Below are 17,229 nucleotides of genomic sequence, written 5' to 3'. Positions count from 1 at the left end.
TCCAATAGAATCGGATTTTATTAATATACTCTGAGTATTCTCTGATCATTCATGACACTTTGCCAATCGTGATCACCCTCTAGCCCTGCCTACATGTCAAACTCTAGAAAGGGGGGACTCGAAAACACCTTTCCACCACTCTAGAGAAAGATGCTGAGAAATTTGAAAAAGGGTTCATCATCTAATCTAGATTGAGTTATGTTAACAGGTTCAGAGTGAAATAAGAGCATGAATCAGGATTGAAATGCATCGAAAGATATGCCTTTTGTGTGAAGAGTCTAGTGATGTGCGACAATGCAAGCACAATCTGCCCTCTCCAATTATACACAGAGGCTTGAAGAAAGTAACACTCTGGTTGCAAGATGAACCAGCAGCTAAATCATTCACTTGGGGTGTTTAAAGCTGATTGAAGTGCATCCTCAAGATATTTTTCAGCTGCCTCAATTTCTCTTCTTTTGTCCTCTATAGCAAGCTCTGCAAGGGCCTTGTCCTGAAAACACATCTCGGTATGAGAGGCAAGCAAAGAGCAACACACTCCACTAAAAAACTGCAAATGTAAAGAGAGAGCACCGGCGGTAAATCTTGATAACTTCGAAGTGTATCCAAGATTGGCTTGGTTTTTCTCTCAAGATCTTTTCGGACATCGACCATTTGCATTAAAACACCATGATTGATTTCAGGAGTGTAACCCACTCTGCTTAGCACGGTCTGCAGCATGGTATTTACAATATAAATATTGAAACCATCAAAAAGTGTCTACCAGTTATGTTTAAAGGCGGGGCCGGGGGGTGGGTTAGGGGGAAGGAGGGAACCAAAGAAATAAGCACCTTATAGTTAGCAAGCTGTTGAAGGTACTGACGCTCTTTTGATGCCATCATCTTCAAGTTTGTTTGCCATTGCATCATGGGACCTTCACAGCTTGCTACTTCCTCTTCTAACTGTGCAAGTGTCCTTGAAAACCCATACATGTCAGTATTAACTGCAGCTGTTCCAACTTGCATTTCATGGACAAAGTCAGCTAGCTCCTTCAAAAAGCTCAAACCTTTTCAGGTGTGTCAGCCGAGCAATGGCCTTTCTGATATTATCCAAAAGCATCTTGGACTCTTTTTGAGCCTTAGATCTCCTCTCCTCCACATCCGATTTCCGCAAAGCCAAATCTCCAAAAGCCACTTGAAAACTGCCAGATTGTGTTAAACTTTTAAGGACCCAAAAAAACTGAAAGATGCAATGATTAACCATGACACCTTGATCTCTTACCTGCTTAGCTCTACATCCTTCAGATTCAGTAAGTGGGCAACACTTCCTAAACTTTGTGCTGAAGAAACTACACTTTGAGACAAGTTTTCTTGAGCCAAGCCTGTACATTCCAGCATTTCTCTGATTCGTGCACCTGTGCACAAAAGATCAAACGCAGATAAATTCTGTAACTAGGGTACATACTGAAATGGAAAACTAAATATTGATATTCCAATTCCTGTATTTAATCTCTATTTAGAAAAACTACTTTGACACAAGCATAAACTGATCACCTTGTTATATGTGTTCACATTGTGTCCTTGTGTGAATCCATGCTCTTGCTACCCATTTAAAAGCTTAGTTGGTCCTCCGTCTTGGCGGGATCACCGAGGTGGAAGATCTCAGTGCAATCAAGCTTGTGAGTTCTCCTATTTGCACATAGAAAAAATGCTAGCATGGCTCTTGCATGCTCTCTCAGCTAATATTTGGAGGGGGTTTGCCCCACCAAGGCACTTGGTCGTGTGCCTTATCTCAAGGGGGCAAAAAGACTCCACTAAATGCAGAATGAACACCAGCACAAACTTTGAAACCCTAAAACAATTTTATTGAAAAAGTGCACGTGTGTTACAGATGAGCATTGCCCTCTGTTTTCTTTACATTTTGCTTGCGTGCTTGCTTGTTTTTGACACTAGAATTTCGTACCAAACATGGAGATAAATACTGATGAAAGGGGAAAACCATTTACAAGAAACCCAATGTAAGATTGACATTGAAGAACAAAAGACTAATTATGTCTAACGTCTCAAGAGTCTGATGAGGTCCATAGGATGGGTATTGCCTAGAGCAATCATTTGTATCGTATCTAAACATAATGACTAGAGTTGGACGAAGAAACTACTTGAGCATGGGTTCAAAGCACATCAGATTTTGTGGCAACCATGGAGATACTATTTATAAGAAATGCAAAATGTGAGAGGAAACTGCTCACAAGATACCCAATGCAAGATTGGCATTCAAGGACAAGACTGTGTCTGTCTAAAGTCAATAGAGTTGAATGAGGACCATATGCCACCTGTTGCTTAAAACAACACATCGTTAGATTATTTGTGTAGTACATAAACATGACATTTAGAAATTGATGGAACAAGAAAGTATTTAAGCATGGGTCTCAAGCAACCAAGGTTTCATGGCAATCATGGCAATATCTCCACATTATCTATGTAAATACCAATGAAAGGGGAAACTACTTACAAGATATCCAATGCAACTTTCGCATTTAGGGGAAGACTATGTACAAAACAATGTAACAAGTTGGTTTTCTTAACAGCCATTCATTTGGAAAGAAGGTAACACTTTTTTTCAAGCTCAACTAAGAGTCAAGAATATTTACGACAAAGAGTGCATCAAATGCCAATGCTAACGGAATTAAGCAGTTTGCTTGATAGCCTCATTTACTTGAAAAAAGCCTCCAGATCTTGTTCTTACTAAAGCTCTATCAGATGGCTGATGAAAATGCAGGCTCTAGTGAAGCAAAGTTAGTTGAAAGCCTAAGGAGAGAACATGGAAAAGGCTTTGGCAACAAGAAAAGTGATGACAACAAGGATCTGAAAATGGCCTGCCATGTTGAGCTAAAAAATTCATTAAGCTTAAACCGTTCAATTAAATCTTTAAAACATCCCCAAAACATGCTCTTACCAAACTTTTATTGAAATTACCAAACTTCCCTAGAGAATGTTTGTAACACCCAAACCCTAATTTGAGAGTATCCACATCTATAAATAGAAGGCTGCCCCTCTATTGAGAACCACGACCAAGAACTGCAAATACAGTAGTGGAGCAACTGCTTGATAAGGAACACCTGTCGCCTGGGCAGCCAGAGGGCAAACACACGTAGCAACAGATAGCTAGCAATTGCAATGGAGATCCAAACGCAGCAATGGATGGTCACCAGATAGCACGTGGTAGCATGGAAGAAGTCGCCAATCAGCTGAAGGGGTAGACAGAGTGTTGTCAGTAGCCGCGAAGACTGGACTGCCACATGGTAGAAGATTGATGGCAAAATCTACACACAAGAGTGAGAACCTGCACAAAAGGGATGAAGACTAAATGGGGGCAGCTTGTCTACTTATAGATGTGATGGACCCTCCCAAATTAGAGTTTCACACAAAAACTCTCTCGAGCTGCACACCATTTTTGTGTTTTTCATTAAATAAGCATATTTTGGGACTGTTTAAATGGATAAACAGTATATAATGCATTTTTTAGCTCAACACCCCATCTCAAGCCTAAAACAAGGCCAACCCAGTTTTGCCCAAGGGCGTCCCCCCCCCCCCCCCAAAGTAGTCACAACATCGAACAAAGGGTGCACAAGAGCTACCTGGCGGCCTACCAAGACTACAAAGGCAATGGTTATGTTACCAAGGGAGTCCAAGTAGTCACCCTAGAGAGGACACGACATCAGACAAAGGGTGCTCGTTGACTACCTAGTGGCCTACCAACTTCTACAAAGATGAATGAAACCACAATGACTTTTTGTTTGTGTTTTTTTTGTTTTCTTTTAACTGTGTTGAGAGATGGTTTGCAGTCGATTAACTGAACCATACGAGAGAATGAGAAAAAATGGTTAGGTCCAACCATCACAAAACAAACAAAAGCTACCCATCTACTTGAGGGTGTCGACGACAAGGAAAGGGTGATGAAGTAATGGTGGTGTGGTGTACAAACCACCGTTGGAAATAGCTTAGGATCTGTGCTCTGCACAATGAGCATGCTACATGCTATGAAATGCTCATTCAACAGGTGCCACTTGAACATTGTCCCTCCTAGGAAAATTGTCAAGTTGTCCAAGCACCCTTTACAAAGATGATGAAATCATGCAATGCAAGAGGGGGGGGTGCAGATAAGACCGATGTCAAAGATAAGTGCCAAAACCTATAGAATACCAAGAAGGGTAGCAACACCCTCTCAACCTTGGATATCGATTGTCTCCAAGTGACTCTTCACCTCTGAGTTCTATTGTTATTACTCTGTGCTTTGTCATACACATGTTTTATCTTCTATGTTCAAGTATTTCTTTGCCCATTGTACATGTCTTTGTCACCTCTCAACATTTAGGTTCTTGGTCCCTAGCATGTAATTGAGTATATTGAGATTAAGCATGTCAACTCCATATCAAGTCACAAGGTAGGTCAATCAAACATGACCTTGTAAAGTAAGACAAAACTATTTGCTGGTCTGATATGCAAATTAGGGTTTCACCAATTACACAAGGAAGAGAAGAGAGATAGAAAGTGTGAGCTGTGTGATTCGCCTCCGAGCCTTAGCGTGACCCTTTTTGTGATTAATTGCATTAAAATTAGCAAGTATGGTGTAATATATGTAAGATCATCCATGGGATCCCCATGTTTTAAATGGCCTAAGCCCTTGGTCACACGTATTTACTTACATGTGTATTAATCATGCCCCCCTAAAACCCATACATATGTATTCCATAATATACACACTCCCAGCTCCTTTAACTGTTTCGCCATGAATATCACATTAATTTAATACTTTAATTTATGTGACAAGCCTCTTTTAGGCTGGACCAGCTGGCAAGCTGCTCATTATCGCCTATATACAAGCAATCCAAATCCTATATATGTCAATTCTCATTTTAAATTATTCCAGCCTAGGAGGACAACCTAGGATCTTTCTGCCTCCTTGCATTGTGTTAATTCTCTCTTCTGTGTCCACTCTCTTTGCACCTTTATGTCCAAAAACTTTCAAGGCTTTCAAGGCACAAGTACAGGTGACTGTACTTGGAGAAAGGCTCTTGTTTTGGATCCTTTTGAAGCTATTCAATTCTTCCAAACCATAACAATGTTTGGTGTTAACAATGAGTGTGACCAAGAGACCACATCTTGAAGCACCTCAAAAGTCTTGCTTTGCTTTTTTGCATGAACACTAGCTCATGTACTTGATGTGTACATTCTCTTTCTAGGCAATCCGTTTTTTTTAATATCAGCATGTATAGTAGTTCCTTTAAGCAAATCCTTGTACTTGATGGAGTGCCTTCAATAAGTACATGAAGTGAAAGCCCGCATTGCTAGCAACCTCTTGACGGAGTGCCTTCAATAAGTACATGGTGTGAAAGCCCTCATTGCTAGCAACCTCTTGACATGGATCACTGCAGCTCCCAAAGTACTGTTTTGATTGACATTCACAAGTTGTCTTTGTACAACCTTTTCGTGATTCTAACATGGAATATACCAGCCATCAGTCCATAAGGCCCCTAGAAAATTCTATGTTCAAATTATTGAAAGTCTGGCAGGTCTGTTAAATAAAACCGGCATTTTTGTCAACACAGGCAACTTTCACAGTTTATAGATTGGAGGTATATTCCTTGGTGCTGCGATTCTCCCAACGGTGTGAGGTATCCTTAAAATACTTCCAGCTTGAGTGTGTCGTTGATCGTAGGTGCATAGATAAGCAAGAGGAAGCTAATAAGCATGGAGTAGTGCTGGCTTGCAAGAAGCAATACTAGCAAGAAGGCAAACCATGGTTACCATTTGGCCTACACAAACACAAAGGCTTTCTATGACCAAGCAATAGAAGAGAGCAGCAAGAGAAGGCCCGGCCCGTAAAGCAGGTTTTGTATGTGGGACTTCTAGTGCAGAGAGAGAACCACACATTTCACTGATAGGATCCTCAAACCATCAGTAAACTTACAAGCAATGCTAACAAGGCAACAGGCATCTCCCCTCCTCCTTAAGCAATTCTACCAGTTTGCCTTTAGAATACATTGAATTATTACGCAACACGTTATAATGCCACTGTTTTAATTAAATTTGTTGGACATTTTGGTGGAATAAGCAGAATTTTTATTCAAATTAGTGTGCTTCTTGATGCAACAGCTTTGTGACATGCAAAAGCCATTCCAAATCAAGCGCAAGCCTCATTTTAACGGAACAATGCATTTCTTGAGATGGACACCACAGAAAATGCAGAATGGATCACCAGTACACACTTTGAGACTTTGAAACAAAGGATGAATTAGAAGAATAGCACATAAATGCAGAATGGATTCCACTCTTTAAGAGCAAGACCGGCAAAAAGGAGAAAGGATAGCTGACCTTGGCTGCGAAATTCAGCGGCCTTCTGGCGGAGATCGGCAGCGAGGATGGAGGTAGCCTGCGTCCGGGACTGCGAGATGGAGGCAATCTGGCGGAGGTGAGCGACCGAGCGAGGCGTGTATTCGAAGTCGGGGACGTCCTTGGCCGCCGCATCGAAAGTGGAGGCGAGCCAGGCCTTGACCTCCGCGATGTGACCGGGATCGAAAGCCTCGCCGGCTTGCTGCTGCTGCTGTTGTTGCTGAATCAATCCAGCATTGATGCTGCCCGCCTCCATCGCCAAACTTGTTGCGGAATTTGAATCTTTTACAAACAAGCTTTCTCTCCATCAAAACTAGGCGCTGCGCACCTAGACTCAGCCCCGCGCTTCCGGGGTGTGAAGCACAAATGTTTAATTTATTCACACATTCTTCCACTTAGTCATGAATCAAGTAGTCTTGCAATTTTTAAACTTCATTAAAATATCTAATAATTTCACACAATAACATTGATTATGCAAACCATAATAGTTGGAAAACATAATTGAAGCAAAAGTGATTTTTAAATATCACTGAAAGAATTCCAACTATAACAACAGGTAAATGGAAAAGAGTATAAAATGTTTTCAAAAAGATAGTTGTACTGTAGAAAATCAACTATCAAAAAGAAAGCTTTCTCTTCTTAGATGAATTATCAATCGTGGATCTAGCACGGGGAACATATGTGGGCGAAGCTGTGACACGCCCCGCCGCAGATTGTGCTGCAACATCTAAAAACGAAAAAAAAAACTTTAAAAATAAGGATATTAAATTTATAAAGCAAAATATTAATTAATGAAAATGGTAAGTATTACCTAGAGACGTGATATGATTGGCTCTCACATTAGTAGAGCAGTCGGCGGAATTTGGATGAAATTGATGCAAAGTTACAAAACATGATAAATCTTTAAACTCCCATTTACTCAAGTCATTCGGTATGTATCTAGTATGGGACCGAGATATGAAGTACTCAACATCTGTTTGTCTAACATAGTAGCATTGGATCCATCCAAAATATAAAATTTCTACAAACAAAGGAGTGTTTCCATTAGTAAATCCATCATTGGGTAATCTTTCGATTACCCTAGTCAAAGTTCTCCGGATAATAGCATCCGTAGCAATAGTTCGCAATGCTTCTTGAAGTCTCATTTGATAAGGAGAGGCGCGATAATATTCAAATACTGTTTGGGCCATCTATCAATAAAAATTAGAAAACATAAAAATATATGATTAAAAAATAATAAATACACTTTGATGATATTGCACAAAAAATTTAATGCAAATATAATATGATAGAAAGATGAAATAACTTTTATGGTAGAAATAATTTTAACACAATGTTCTCATATAGTAAAACAAACATACGTCCAATTTCACATAAAATCATGAATATCTATGCATACATGAGAGATATGATTAAAACATTAAAGTATTAAATCATAGAAAATAAGTCAAACTTGCTTTTCATCGACGAAGAACGCACTATTGAAAAAGAACATAAAAAAGCACAACACTACATTTTATAGATATGTGAACAAAGAAGAAAAAAAGGCGTTGATTGTATTAAAACAAAAACATTATGTAAATATAATATGAGAGAACAAACATTACACTTTTGAAAAAATAGAGGTTACAATACTTTCTGTAAAACTTCATTATATACAATATTGATTGTACCATTTACCATATCCTCTTTCTCATTAATCAAGACTTTCAATCTATCCAGAGACTTTACTCTGGAGAAAGCAACATAGAGTTGACCATGAGTAAAGACTGGGGTTTTTAGATATATTCCCAAACATGATAACGTTTGGCCTTGAGATTTGTTGATTGTCATTGCAAACGCCAAACGGACTGGGAATTGCAAGCGTTTCATTGAGAAAGGAAGTTCCAGTGTAGTTGGAATGAAAGTTATCCTCGGGATAAAAACTCTGTCACCAATATTGGTCCCCGTAATTATCTCTGCATCAATGACCTTGTTATTGAAAGCCTTGCATACCAGCCTAGTACCATTGCATAAACCTTTAGAAGGATTCAAGTTCCTGAGCAATATTATTGGAGCATTTACTTTGAGCAGCAAGATATGAGGAGAAATACCTCCACCGAGGTCAAGGGAATTTAGATATTCCACAGAATAGAGGAATGAGTTTTCCTCGGTTCTATCCACAGAATCAGCACTATAGTATTGTTTAACCTCTCCCGGCATCAGCTGCAATGCATGATTGTTTATCATTTCCACATCATTGTTTCGAGGTGCAAAAATGGCACGTCCACTAAAGAACGTTTTGTAATCAATTACACAATTCATTTCACAATAGACAAAATTGATCAAGTCTTGCATAGATCCTCCCTTCAACAACAATGCAGGTGGAATTTGCAATATATTATTAGTATGTGTTAAATCTTTTCCATCTCCAATGTCTTGCAACCATGCAACAAACTGGCCCTCATCTGATGCGACCCGCATATTCTGTGTAAGTTTTAAAACATTGAAATATTGCCACAAATTGGAACAACATATAGCAGCACCGACAATATCCTCACGGGTACCCTTTGGTACAACAGGCAATATTTGCCTAAAATCTCCACCTAGTAGAATAACTTTACCACCAAATGGCATATCACACTGCATTATATCCTTTAAAGTTCTGTCAAGTGTCTCAAAGGTATTACGATGCAACATAGGAGCTTCATCCCACAAAATAAGACTTGCCTCTTTTAACAGTGCTGCAAGATGACTTTGAACAGGTATATTGCATGTAGAATTATTATCTGCCTGTAATGAAATTTTGAACTTTGAATGGGCAGTACGACCATGTGGCAAAAGCAATGCAGCAACACCAGAGGATGCTGTAGCTATTGCAATGCGACCTTGACTGCGAAGCTTTGCAAGCAAACATTTGTATAGGAATGTTTTTCCAGAACCGCCTGGGCCATCTAAGAAGAATGGTTTACCCAAACCACTATCAATGGCATTCATTATTGCCATAAAACAATTTCTTTGTCCATCATTCAACAAAGCTTGCATTGTTAAGAATGTATTCTCTTGTTCTACTTTATCATATAGTTGTTCATCAAGGATCAAAGGATTTGTATATTCTTGCATTGTCACCTCAGGCAATCCATGATACTCTGCCAAATTGCGACCATGTTGATCTAAAAGTTTTTGAATATGCATCAATGCATGATTATTGGCCTCATCTTGCATATCAACATTTCGCCTATTTTGCAAGGAGAGTCGATGTTTTATATCCTCTGTCAACGGACCTAAGAACTCTTCCCATAGAGCCCCAGGTCGGGCAGGCGAACAAAATACCAAGATGGATGCAAACAAATTTCTTAATTGAGCACCGGTTTGCATCAATGCAGCTTCACGCAAACACATTTGCCATTCATCATCTGTTTCCAACATTCCTTTTGCAATGCAAGCCTCCTTAAAAGTTGAATATACCACATTATCAACCGTACGCAATGCCTCAAACGATGTGCAACCCTTGCATACAGTGAGTAGTAGCCGCAAATAGTATTTTTCTCCACACATAGGTGAAACAAAGTATATTCGACCACATGTGTTTCCTTGCTTTCTCTTTGTCCACATTTTTTTGCGTGCATTCCAAACCCAAAACATTGGAAAGTCTTGATAGAGAACTGTGTTAGCATCAGGGTGCAAACGATTGCATGTAAACCATTCTGTGAGAGTTGTTTTTTGAGCATTTTCATTTTGCACCACATCACGTATGTTATCAGAGTCACGAAAGGAAACAGTATTCTCTCCAGGTAAATGTATTTGCAATCGTTGAATATCGGGTTTCTCATCATGAAGTTTGAATTCAAATATTCGCCAACATGCTTCTGAAGCCGAAATATATTGTGCATCTAAGTACCTCTCAATCTCATCAATATTTTGTGCATCAATATTTTCTGCGACAATATCATTGGAACCGGAGCCACGCGTACTTGTAAACCGAATGGTTGCTCGATCATGGCCCTTATATACATATTTATACAAATATTTGACAGCTGCAATTGTCGAGCAAACCTCAACATTTATTTGAGCACTATACTTGGAACTCAAATAAGGATTGTAAGGCACTATCCATCGATTATCCAAGAGGTTACCATTAGCATTATGAGTTTTTCCATCCTCTCGACGTCTGTATAAAGGATAACCAGATTTATCAACTGTAGTTGTATGTATAAACTTTTTTGGATAATTCTTTATACACTTTCCGTCCACCATGCAAGCACTTCTTGGATTGAACTCACCACACGGACCATGTATGTTACATTTAGTAATAATTCGATACAAATCCGAAAACCTTTCCTTATCAGGCAGCTCAGCGCACACCAATCTATCATAATGACGTGCTTCTAGTGGCTTAAAGCGTGGTTCTAATATCAAGAGCGTATGTGAATGAGTCAAGCCTCTCTTTTGGAATTCTATGACGGACACATATCCAGCAACTTTACCAAACAACTCCTTTTTCACTATCGACTGCATCATGTCCTTATGTTTCAAATGAAAAACTCTAGTAGTTAAATCAGGTCGATCATGTGCACTTTGACCAGGCAACAAAGCTTCTGTAATTTCAGACCACTTAGGATTGCATGTCATGGTGATAAACAAATCAGGTTTACCTTTGCTACATACAATTGCCATAGCATCTTGATACAATTGGTACATGAATCTTGGTCCACCTGTAAAGCTAGATGGCAATACTATTCTCCTGCCCACACCAATCCCAATGATATTAGCATCAACTGCATCCGAACCATTGACCATATCAGCCAATCCCCTATACATTTCAACTCGCAATGTTGCTTGATTATGACGACACCAAGCCAATCTACATTGCTCAATGCTACAATAAGCATCGACAATGTATTGTTGTAGCAAGCGACCACCTCTTAAAAGACATGCATTAGTATCATCTCGAATCTGAAGTCAAAAAGCATAATATTGCATTTGAGTGACACAATCTTTATTTGCAAGATTATTGGCATGCACATGAGCATCAATAAATGCATATGAAACTTTAGTATGCCATCCATCCTCTCCATTTGGAAAAAGAAGAACATATAACAGTGGCATATATGCCTTGTGCAAGTTAGAAATATAAATCAAATGGCCTTGTCGTGTGCGAACTTGAATGCTACGATGATCAAGTGTATCATCATCACCTTGTCCAGGCATGATCGCAGCAACCTCACTTGCAGTGGGAACTGAATATCGTCTAGACGTGGATCGATTTTGAAAAATGGACATTCTTATTTCTACTGATGGATTGCGTTGCAAGCTTGCACCAACTGCTATAAAGGCCTGTGCGTACGCATTGTGATCATGCATCATTTGTTGAAGCTCTTGTAGTAAGTCTGGCAAAAGCCCAGGTAAAACCCCCATGCGATTCAATAACTCATGATCAGTGTCATAAATGTAAAGTTGTGCAAACTTTGGCATTTGTTGTACATCCTCACTTGGCAATACGGAACCCATCCGGTGATATATTGATCCATGAACTCGAAAAGTATAACCATTTCCATTTTGAGGCAAAAGCTCATCAATTTTTGCACCCATTGAAACAAAAGCCAATGCGCTATTATAAGCACGTATATTTTTTTTGAACTCTCTGCTTTGTGGATGTGTGACATCAAGCAAATTACACAGAGGTTGTGGTGGTTGCTGTAGAGGTGGCAAAATTACTTTCCCTTCTCTACAGCAATGCTTTCCAATCGAAGTTGTACGCATTGTTTTAGTTTCATCATGCCACAACTTAGCCATGCAACGGTGACAAACCTTGCAAAGGGTACCAATTGCATGCAAATTTGGTTTTTGGAAGAGCAAAATTGTTACTGATGGATGAATATCCAAATTAGGTGGCATGTCATGGAGAATTGAACAAAAACCACCATTTTGAGGTAGAAATATAGGAGCTTGAATATTGTACTGGTCATGTAGCATCTCAGTACTTGCATCTGCATGATGGATAGCTTCATTCTCTTCTTGAATAAGGCGAGGCGATTGAACATCTAAGGACAGTAATGGTGCGCCAGGCATTTGAGCACTTATATCAATTTTATTTGTTGTAATGCGATGCAATTGTTGTAATTGCGTCTTGCTCTTGCCCTGTGTCTACGTTCAGCTCTAGTAGCATCAAGCATTTGCCTACAATTTCTTAATCCACCATTTGGATTATTTGTGTTTCCATTTCTTTGTGGACTTATGCTACGTACCCCCACTCCGAAGGGTAGCAATTCATGGTTATCCAACATCTCAACATCTATATTGTGGATAGTTGCATTGTCTCCTTGACGAATAGAAGGTGGTTGAACTTCCAACGGCAACAATGGTGCAACTGGCATTTGGTCACTTGTAGCTTGGATGCTATTGTATCTATCTCTATCTATGGTAGCATGATGTAGTTGTTGCAATTCTGTTCCAACTATTGCCATGTGCATACGTTCAGCTCTCGTAACATTAAGCATTTGCCTATGCACACTCAAGCCACCATTAGGATTGTATTGTCGAGTTGCGGTAGACATCCGAACCTCAAAGGATACCAAATCATGAGCAACAGAGCAAGATGCAGCACGAAATTGATTCGTTTGATATAGCTGATTTGGGATACCGACATCCATATAGTTTCCATTTGCATGATGTTGTTCATACATATCTCTTGCATGGTCACGAACATGTAATTCAGTCCTAACTCTTGCAACGTGCCTACGTTTATGTCTAGTAATTTTGAGCATTTCTCTACGTGCACGTAATACACGATCTCTAGGCACAGAACGTGTTGCAAGTACCATTGTCGAGAAAAACCTGAGATAAAAAGAAAAATGTACTTTGATATTAGTAATCGCATACTTTTATGTCCTATGCGTACTAAATTTTATTCCTATCTTTTAGGGAAGACTTTAGCAAAGATTTTCCTTCAAGATAAATTTGTTCTAAACACTATTTCAATATAAAATTTGAAGATTATAACATCACATAAGCAACAATATAATCTTACATGTGCAAGAATATAAATTGAAAGAGCATATTATGTCATTATCCTAGGGCATACAAAAGTCCAAATGACATGAAAATTCTCAAACCCAACAATAGAATGACATATTTATCGGAGGATCCGACAAAAGGTTATTGAAATTGCTTGATATGCTAAGAGCACTATGCATTGGATGATGAACTCATGCGACGATTCAATAGGTTCAACATTGCAGAGAACCTATTGAGGCAAACTTTCAGAGATGTGACATGCACATCGAGGCAAATGCTCTCAGGTGCAAGCACGCTTGCATTCCTTTGAGCCAGTAATTCACACACTCCATCCTCTATACGATTATTGCTCTTAGCAAGGTCTCGCAACTTTTCTGCATGGTCTTCCAAAGAACACCCTGGCCAGTGCTTGCGAACCAACTCATAGATTTCTCCTATATAGCCCTTTATTTCATCTATCTCGTCTTGCAACATTATCCCATCAGCCAAGCCTCCTTCATATTTTTCTGCCAGGATTTTTTCGATTCTTTGAAGGCGATCACCAAACTTTTGACAGAAGGAGTTTGAAGCTCTTTGACGTTTGTTTAAACTCTTGATTTGCTTCTCAATTGCATCTAACCGATGCAGGATCTTTAGGGATACAACGGAAGTGTTGTGTCCTTTGACACGTTTGAGGGCACGCCGTACTGACTTCCTCCTAGCCATGTCTTTGGCTTTATGCACATTCATTCGTGCATTGGGAGTACACAAAACAATGTTTGGTACATGGACATTGTTTCTTGCATTAGATGTTTCAGCATGCTCCATACTGCCATGGTTACACAAAGTATTAAGAGATCACACACACACACACATACACACACACACACACGCACACGGAGAATATATTTAAAAAGTAATTGAATACTTTCATGATGTAGGCGCACCAAAGTATTACAATATTTATGCATAAATGAGAGAGACACAATGAGACTATGTCGAGAAAATATCTAACACATCTTTTTCTCCACATCAAAGCATAAATATCCATACACACATGAGGGACATCATAAAATCATTAAAGTATTAAAGTATTCAAGCATTGATTATAACTTAAATGAACAAAATATTAATTAAAATATTATTAGCACAAATCTTTAGTTATGAATGATACATTTGCTATTTTAACTTTGACCTATTTAAGAAAGTTATAGAAATGGCTACCATTACACAAAACTACTCACCTAGAAAATGAGACTTAGAGCTATACTTTATTGTTTGTAAGCTATCAAAAATAGCTTTTAGAAGGAACCTAAAGAATGTGACCTAGAGCCATGCATTGAATATGTGAGAAATCATATGTGGACTTTATAGAATAGCTTCAAATTGTGGGACTCTTCTTTCCAAAAATATTTTATTGAGCCTACTAAACTTTGGATTCCTAAGTTCAATTTGGAAAAAAAAAGTCATAGCACTTGATCAATATTAACCACTAACATCATCCTTACGATGTAAAGATAAGATAGAGAATTTGAAACCACGCAAGCCTTTATAGAGAATTTGAAACCATGCAAGCCTTTACCCAAAGTAAAGTTTGGGTCTTGCACACGGGCTAAAATGCCTATTATTTGGAAAAAAAAAGTCATAGCACTTGATCAATATTAACCACTAAAATCATCCTTATGATGTAAAGATAAGATAGAGAATTTGAAACCACGCAAGCATTTTTCACATGGGGGTTTGGGTCTTGCACATGGGCTAAAAGGCCTATTATACATTCCATTCAACTTTAATGTAGCACAAATCTTTAGTTATGAAAGATGCATTTGCTACCATTACACAAAAGGACTCATCAAGGAGATTGATTAAAGTATTAAAGCATTGATTACAACTTAAATGAAGAAAATATTAATTAAAATATTATTAGCACATATATACATATGAATACATACTATTAACACAAACATAACAATGTTATCACACATTTTTTATACTAAAACACATACACACATTAATTAATCAAACACATACACACTATTGAGCCTACTAAACTTTGGATTCCTAAGTTCAATTTGGAAAAAAAAAGTCATAGCACTTGATCAATATTAACCACTAAAATCATCCTTATGATGTAAAGATAAGATAGAGAATTTGAAACCATGCAAGCCTTTATAGAGAATTTGAAACCACGCAAGCCTTTACCCAAAGTAAAAAGTTTGGCTCTATTTCTTTTTTAGGAGCATGCATTGTGAACTTAAATTTATCAATCTATCTTAGTATCTCATGACAACATGCATTGAAAGGGAAGGTGAGTATGTACACCTACGTGTGTGTGTGTGTGTGTGTGTGTGTGTGCGCGCGCGCTATGGAGGTTGAGCTGAGTATGGATGTAACTAACCTAACTCCTATCTTATATGGCACTCAAATGATGACTCCATACTTCTATTACATTATAATGTACGGATCTACCTAACCTAACCCCTACCCTATGTGGCACTCAAACAATGACTCCAAACCTAGAATATTTTTTTAATGTATGATGTAGCTAACCTAACTCCAATCTTATGCGGCACTCGAACAATGCCTCTACACATAAAAACTTTTCCTCCCAGATTGTGGTAGTGGCTCTAATGTGCAGAATCTAACTATGAACTATCCCTTTGCTGCAAGATAGTGCTTTTTTTGTGAAAAGCATACCCTATTCTTGGAGAATATGAAGCATAAATAATATATTTACCCAAAGTAAAGTTTGGCTCTATTTCTTTTTTAGGAGCATGCATTGTGAACTTAAATTTATCAATCTATCTTAGTATCTCATGACAACATGCATTGAAAGGGAAGGTGAGTATGTACACCTACGTGTGTGTGTGTGTGTGTGTGTGTGTGTGTGTGTGTGTGTGTGTGTGTGTGTGTGTGTGTGTGTGTGTGTGTGTGTGTGTGTGTAGCATCTAACTTGTTTTAAAACATTATTATAGACCCTTGAATAGCAATCTATGTGGCACTCCAAATGGCAACAACTCCAAATCTTTCTTAAATTATAATGTTTGGATCTACCTAACCACACACACACAGAGAGCTTAACTTTATCCTCTCCATTATCATCATGATCATAGCAATCAACCCTATTGTTACTGAATGAATTATATGCAGGGATTATATGGAGCTTAAACATTGTTCATGTGTCATTATAACCGAGTCTATTAGTCCCCTCATCCATAGAAATCTCAGCTTTCATTTCGTGCAACATTTCACTTTCTTAATCTAGGTCTTGTCTATTTCTCACAATCTCGATAGTTTCTAAATAACACATCCCATAACTTGCATAACTTGCATATAACATATTAAGTATCCGTATTATCATCATCATCTCCCTGGAGATTTAATCACGATCTTTTTAGCATCTTATCATAATCCTATACACTACAAATCCTTATTTTTCATCTCCAAATTTTATCTTTGTTACAACATTAATCCAATAGTACCCCTATTGCGTATCACTATCTTGCCCCTGTTCAATCATTCTAACCACCACTTTTAATTCAAAATTTGTCCATCATACCAAGCAACGCTAAAGAACTATCGATGGTGACTCCAAATCTTCCTTAAATTATAATGTTTGGATCTACCTAACATGATGACTCCATACCTCTATTACATTATAATGTATGGATGTAACTAACCTAACTCCTACCCTATGTGGCACACGTAACTAACCTAACTCCTATCTTATATGGCACTCAAATGATGACTCCATACCTCTATTACAATCTAGGTCTTCTCTACCTAACCTAACCCCTACCCTATGTGGCACTCAAACAATGACGATTCGTACATTATAATGTACGAATCTACCTAACTAACTCCTATCTTATGCGGCACTCAAACA

At 38.4% G+C, this 17,229-nt stretch overlaps 2 protein-coding genes across 2 annotated transcripts; both read right to left on the bottom strand.

Moving 5' to 3' along the window:
- Positions 1–214: 214 nt before the first annotated feature.
- Positions 215–6,732, bottom strand: AUG1 (HAUS augmin-like complex subunit). Its single transcript, XM_087676637.1, has 6 exons — positions 6,351–6,732; positions 1,258–1,390; positions 1,043–1,177; positions 828–951; positions 571–708; positions 215–490 (listed from the first exon to the last, which is right to left on the bottom strand). Exons 1-6 carry the CDS (start codon positions 6,622–6,624, stop codon positions 380–382), a joined length of 915 nt encoding a protein of 304 aa, XP_087532763.1. The 5' UTR covers positions 6,625–6,732; the 3' UTR covers positions 215–379.
- Positions 6,733–6,978: 246 nt separating this feature from the next.
- Positions 6,979–14,069, bottom strand: LOC148037698 (uncharacterized). Its single transcript, XM_087677147.1, has 7 exons — positions 13,594–14,069; positions 12,596–13,184; positions 11,511–12,494; positions 8,209–11,303; positions 8,049–8,100; positions 7,448–7,558; positions 6,979–7,095 (listed from the first exon to the last, which is right to left on the bottom strand). The coding sequence occupies exons 1-7, from the start codon at positions 14,067–14,069 to the stop codon at positions 6,979–6,981; spliced, it is 5,424 nt and encodes a 1,807-aa protein (XP_087533273.1).
- Between the last annotated feature and the right edge of the window lie 3,160 nt (positions 14,070–17,229).

This window comes from Lygodium microphyllum, chromosome 4 (genome assembly GCF_053477565.2).
Source record: "Lygodium microphyllum isolate KBCC chromosome 4, Lygodium_microphyllum_v1.1.10, whole genome shotgun sequence".
NCBI lineage: Eukaryota > Viridiplantae > Streptophyta > Polypodiopsida > Schizaeales > Lygodiaceae > Lygodium > Lygodium microphyllum.
The sequence above is the reverse complement of the archived record's forward strand: the minus strand, read 5'-3'. Positions and strand labels throughout refer to the sequence as shown.

Coding starts and splice junctions, on each gene's coding strand:
- AUG1 (XM_087676637.1), bottom strand. CDS start 6,624: ATGGAGGCGGGCAGCATCAATGCTGGATTGATTCAGCAACAACAGCAG. Junction 709..827: donor AACAGCTTGCTAACTATAAG/GTGCTTATTTCT, acceptor ACCATGCTGCAG/ACCGTGCTAAGCAGAGTGGG. Junction 491..570: donor GTTATCAAGATTTACCGCCG/GTGCTCTCTCTT, acceptor ATGTGTTTTCAG/GACAAGGCCCTTGCAGAGCT.
- LOC148037698 (XM_087677147.1), bottom strand. CDS start 14,069: ATGGCTAGGAGGAAGTCAGTACGGCGTGCCCTCAAACGTGTCAAAGGA. Junction 11,304..11,510: donor TTGATCATCGTAGCATTCAA/GTTCGCACACGA, acceptor TTTTGACTTCAG/ATTCGAGATGATACTAATGC. Junction 7,096..7,447: donor TCCGGAGAACTTTGACTAGG/GTAATCGAAAGA, acceptor TTTCGTTTTTAG/ATGTTGCAGCACAATCTGCG.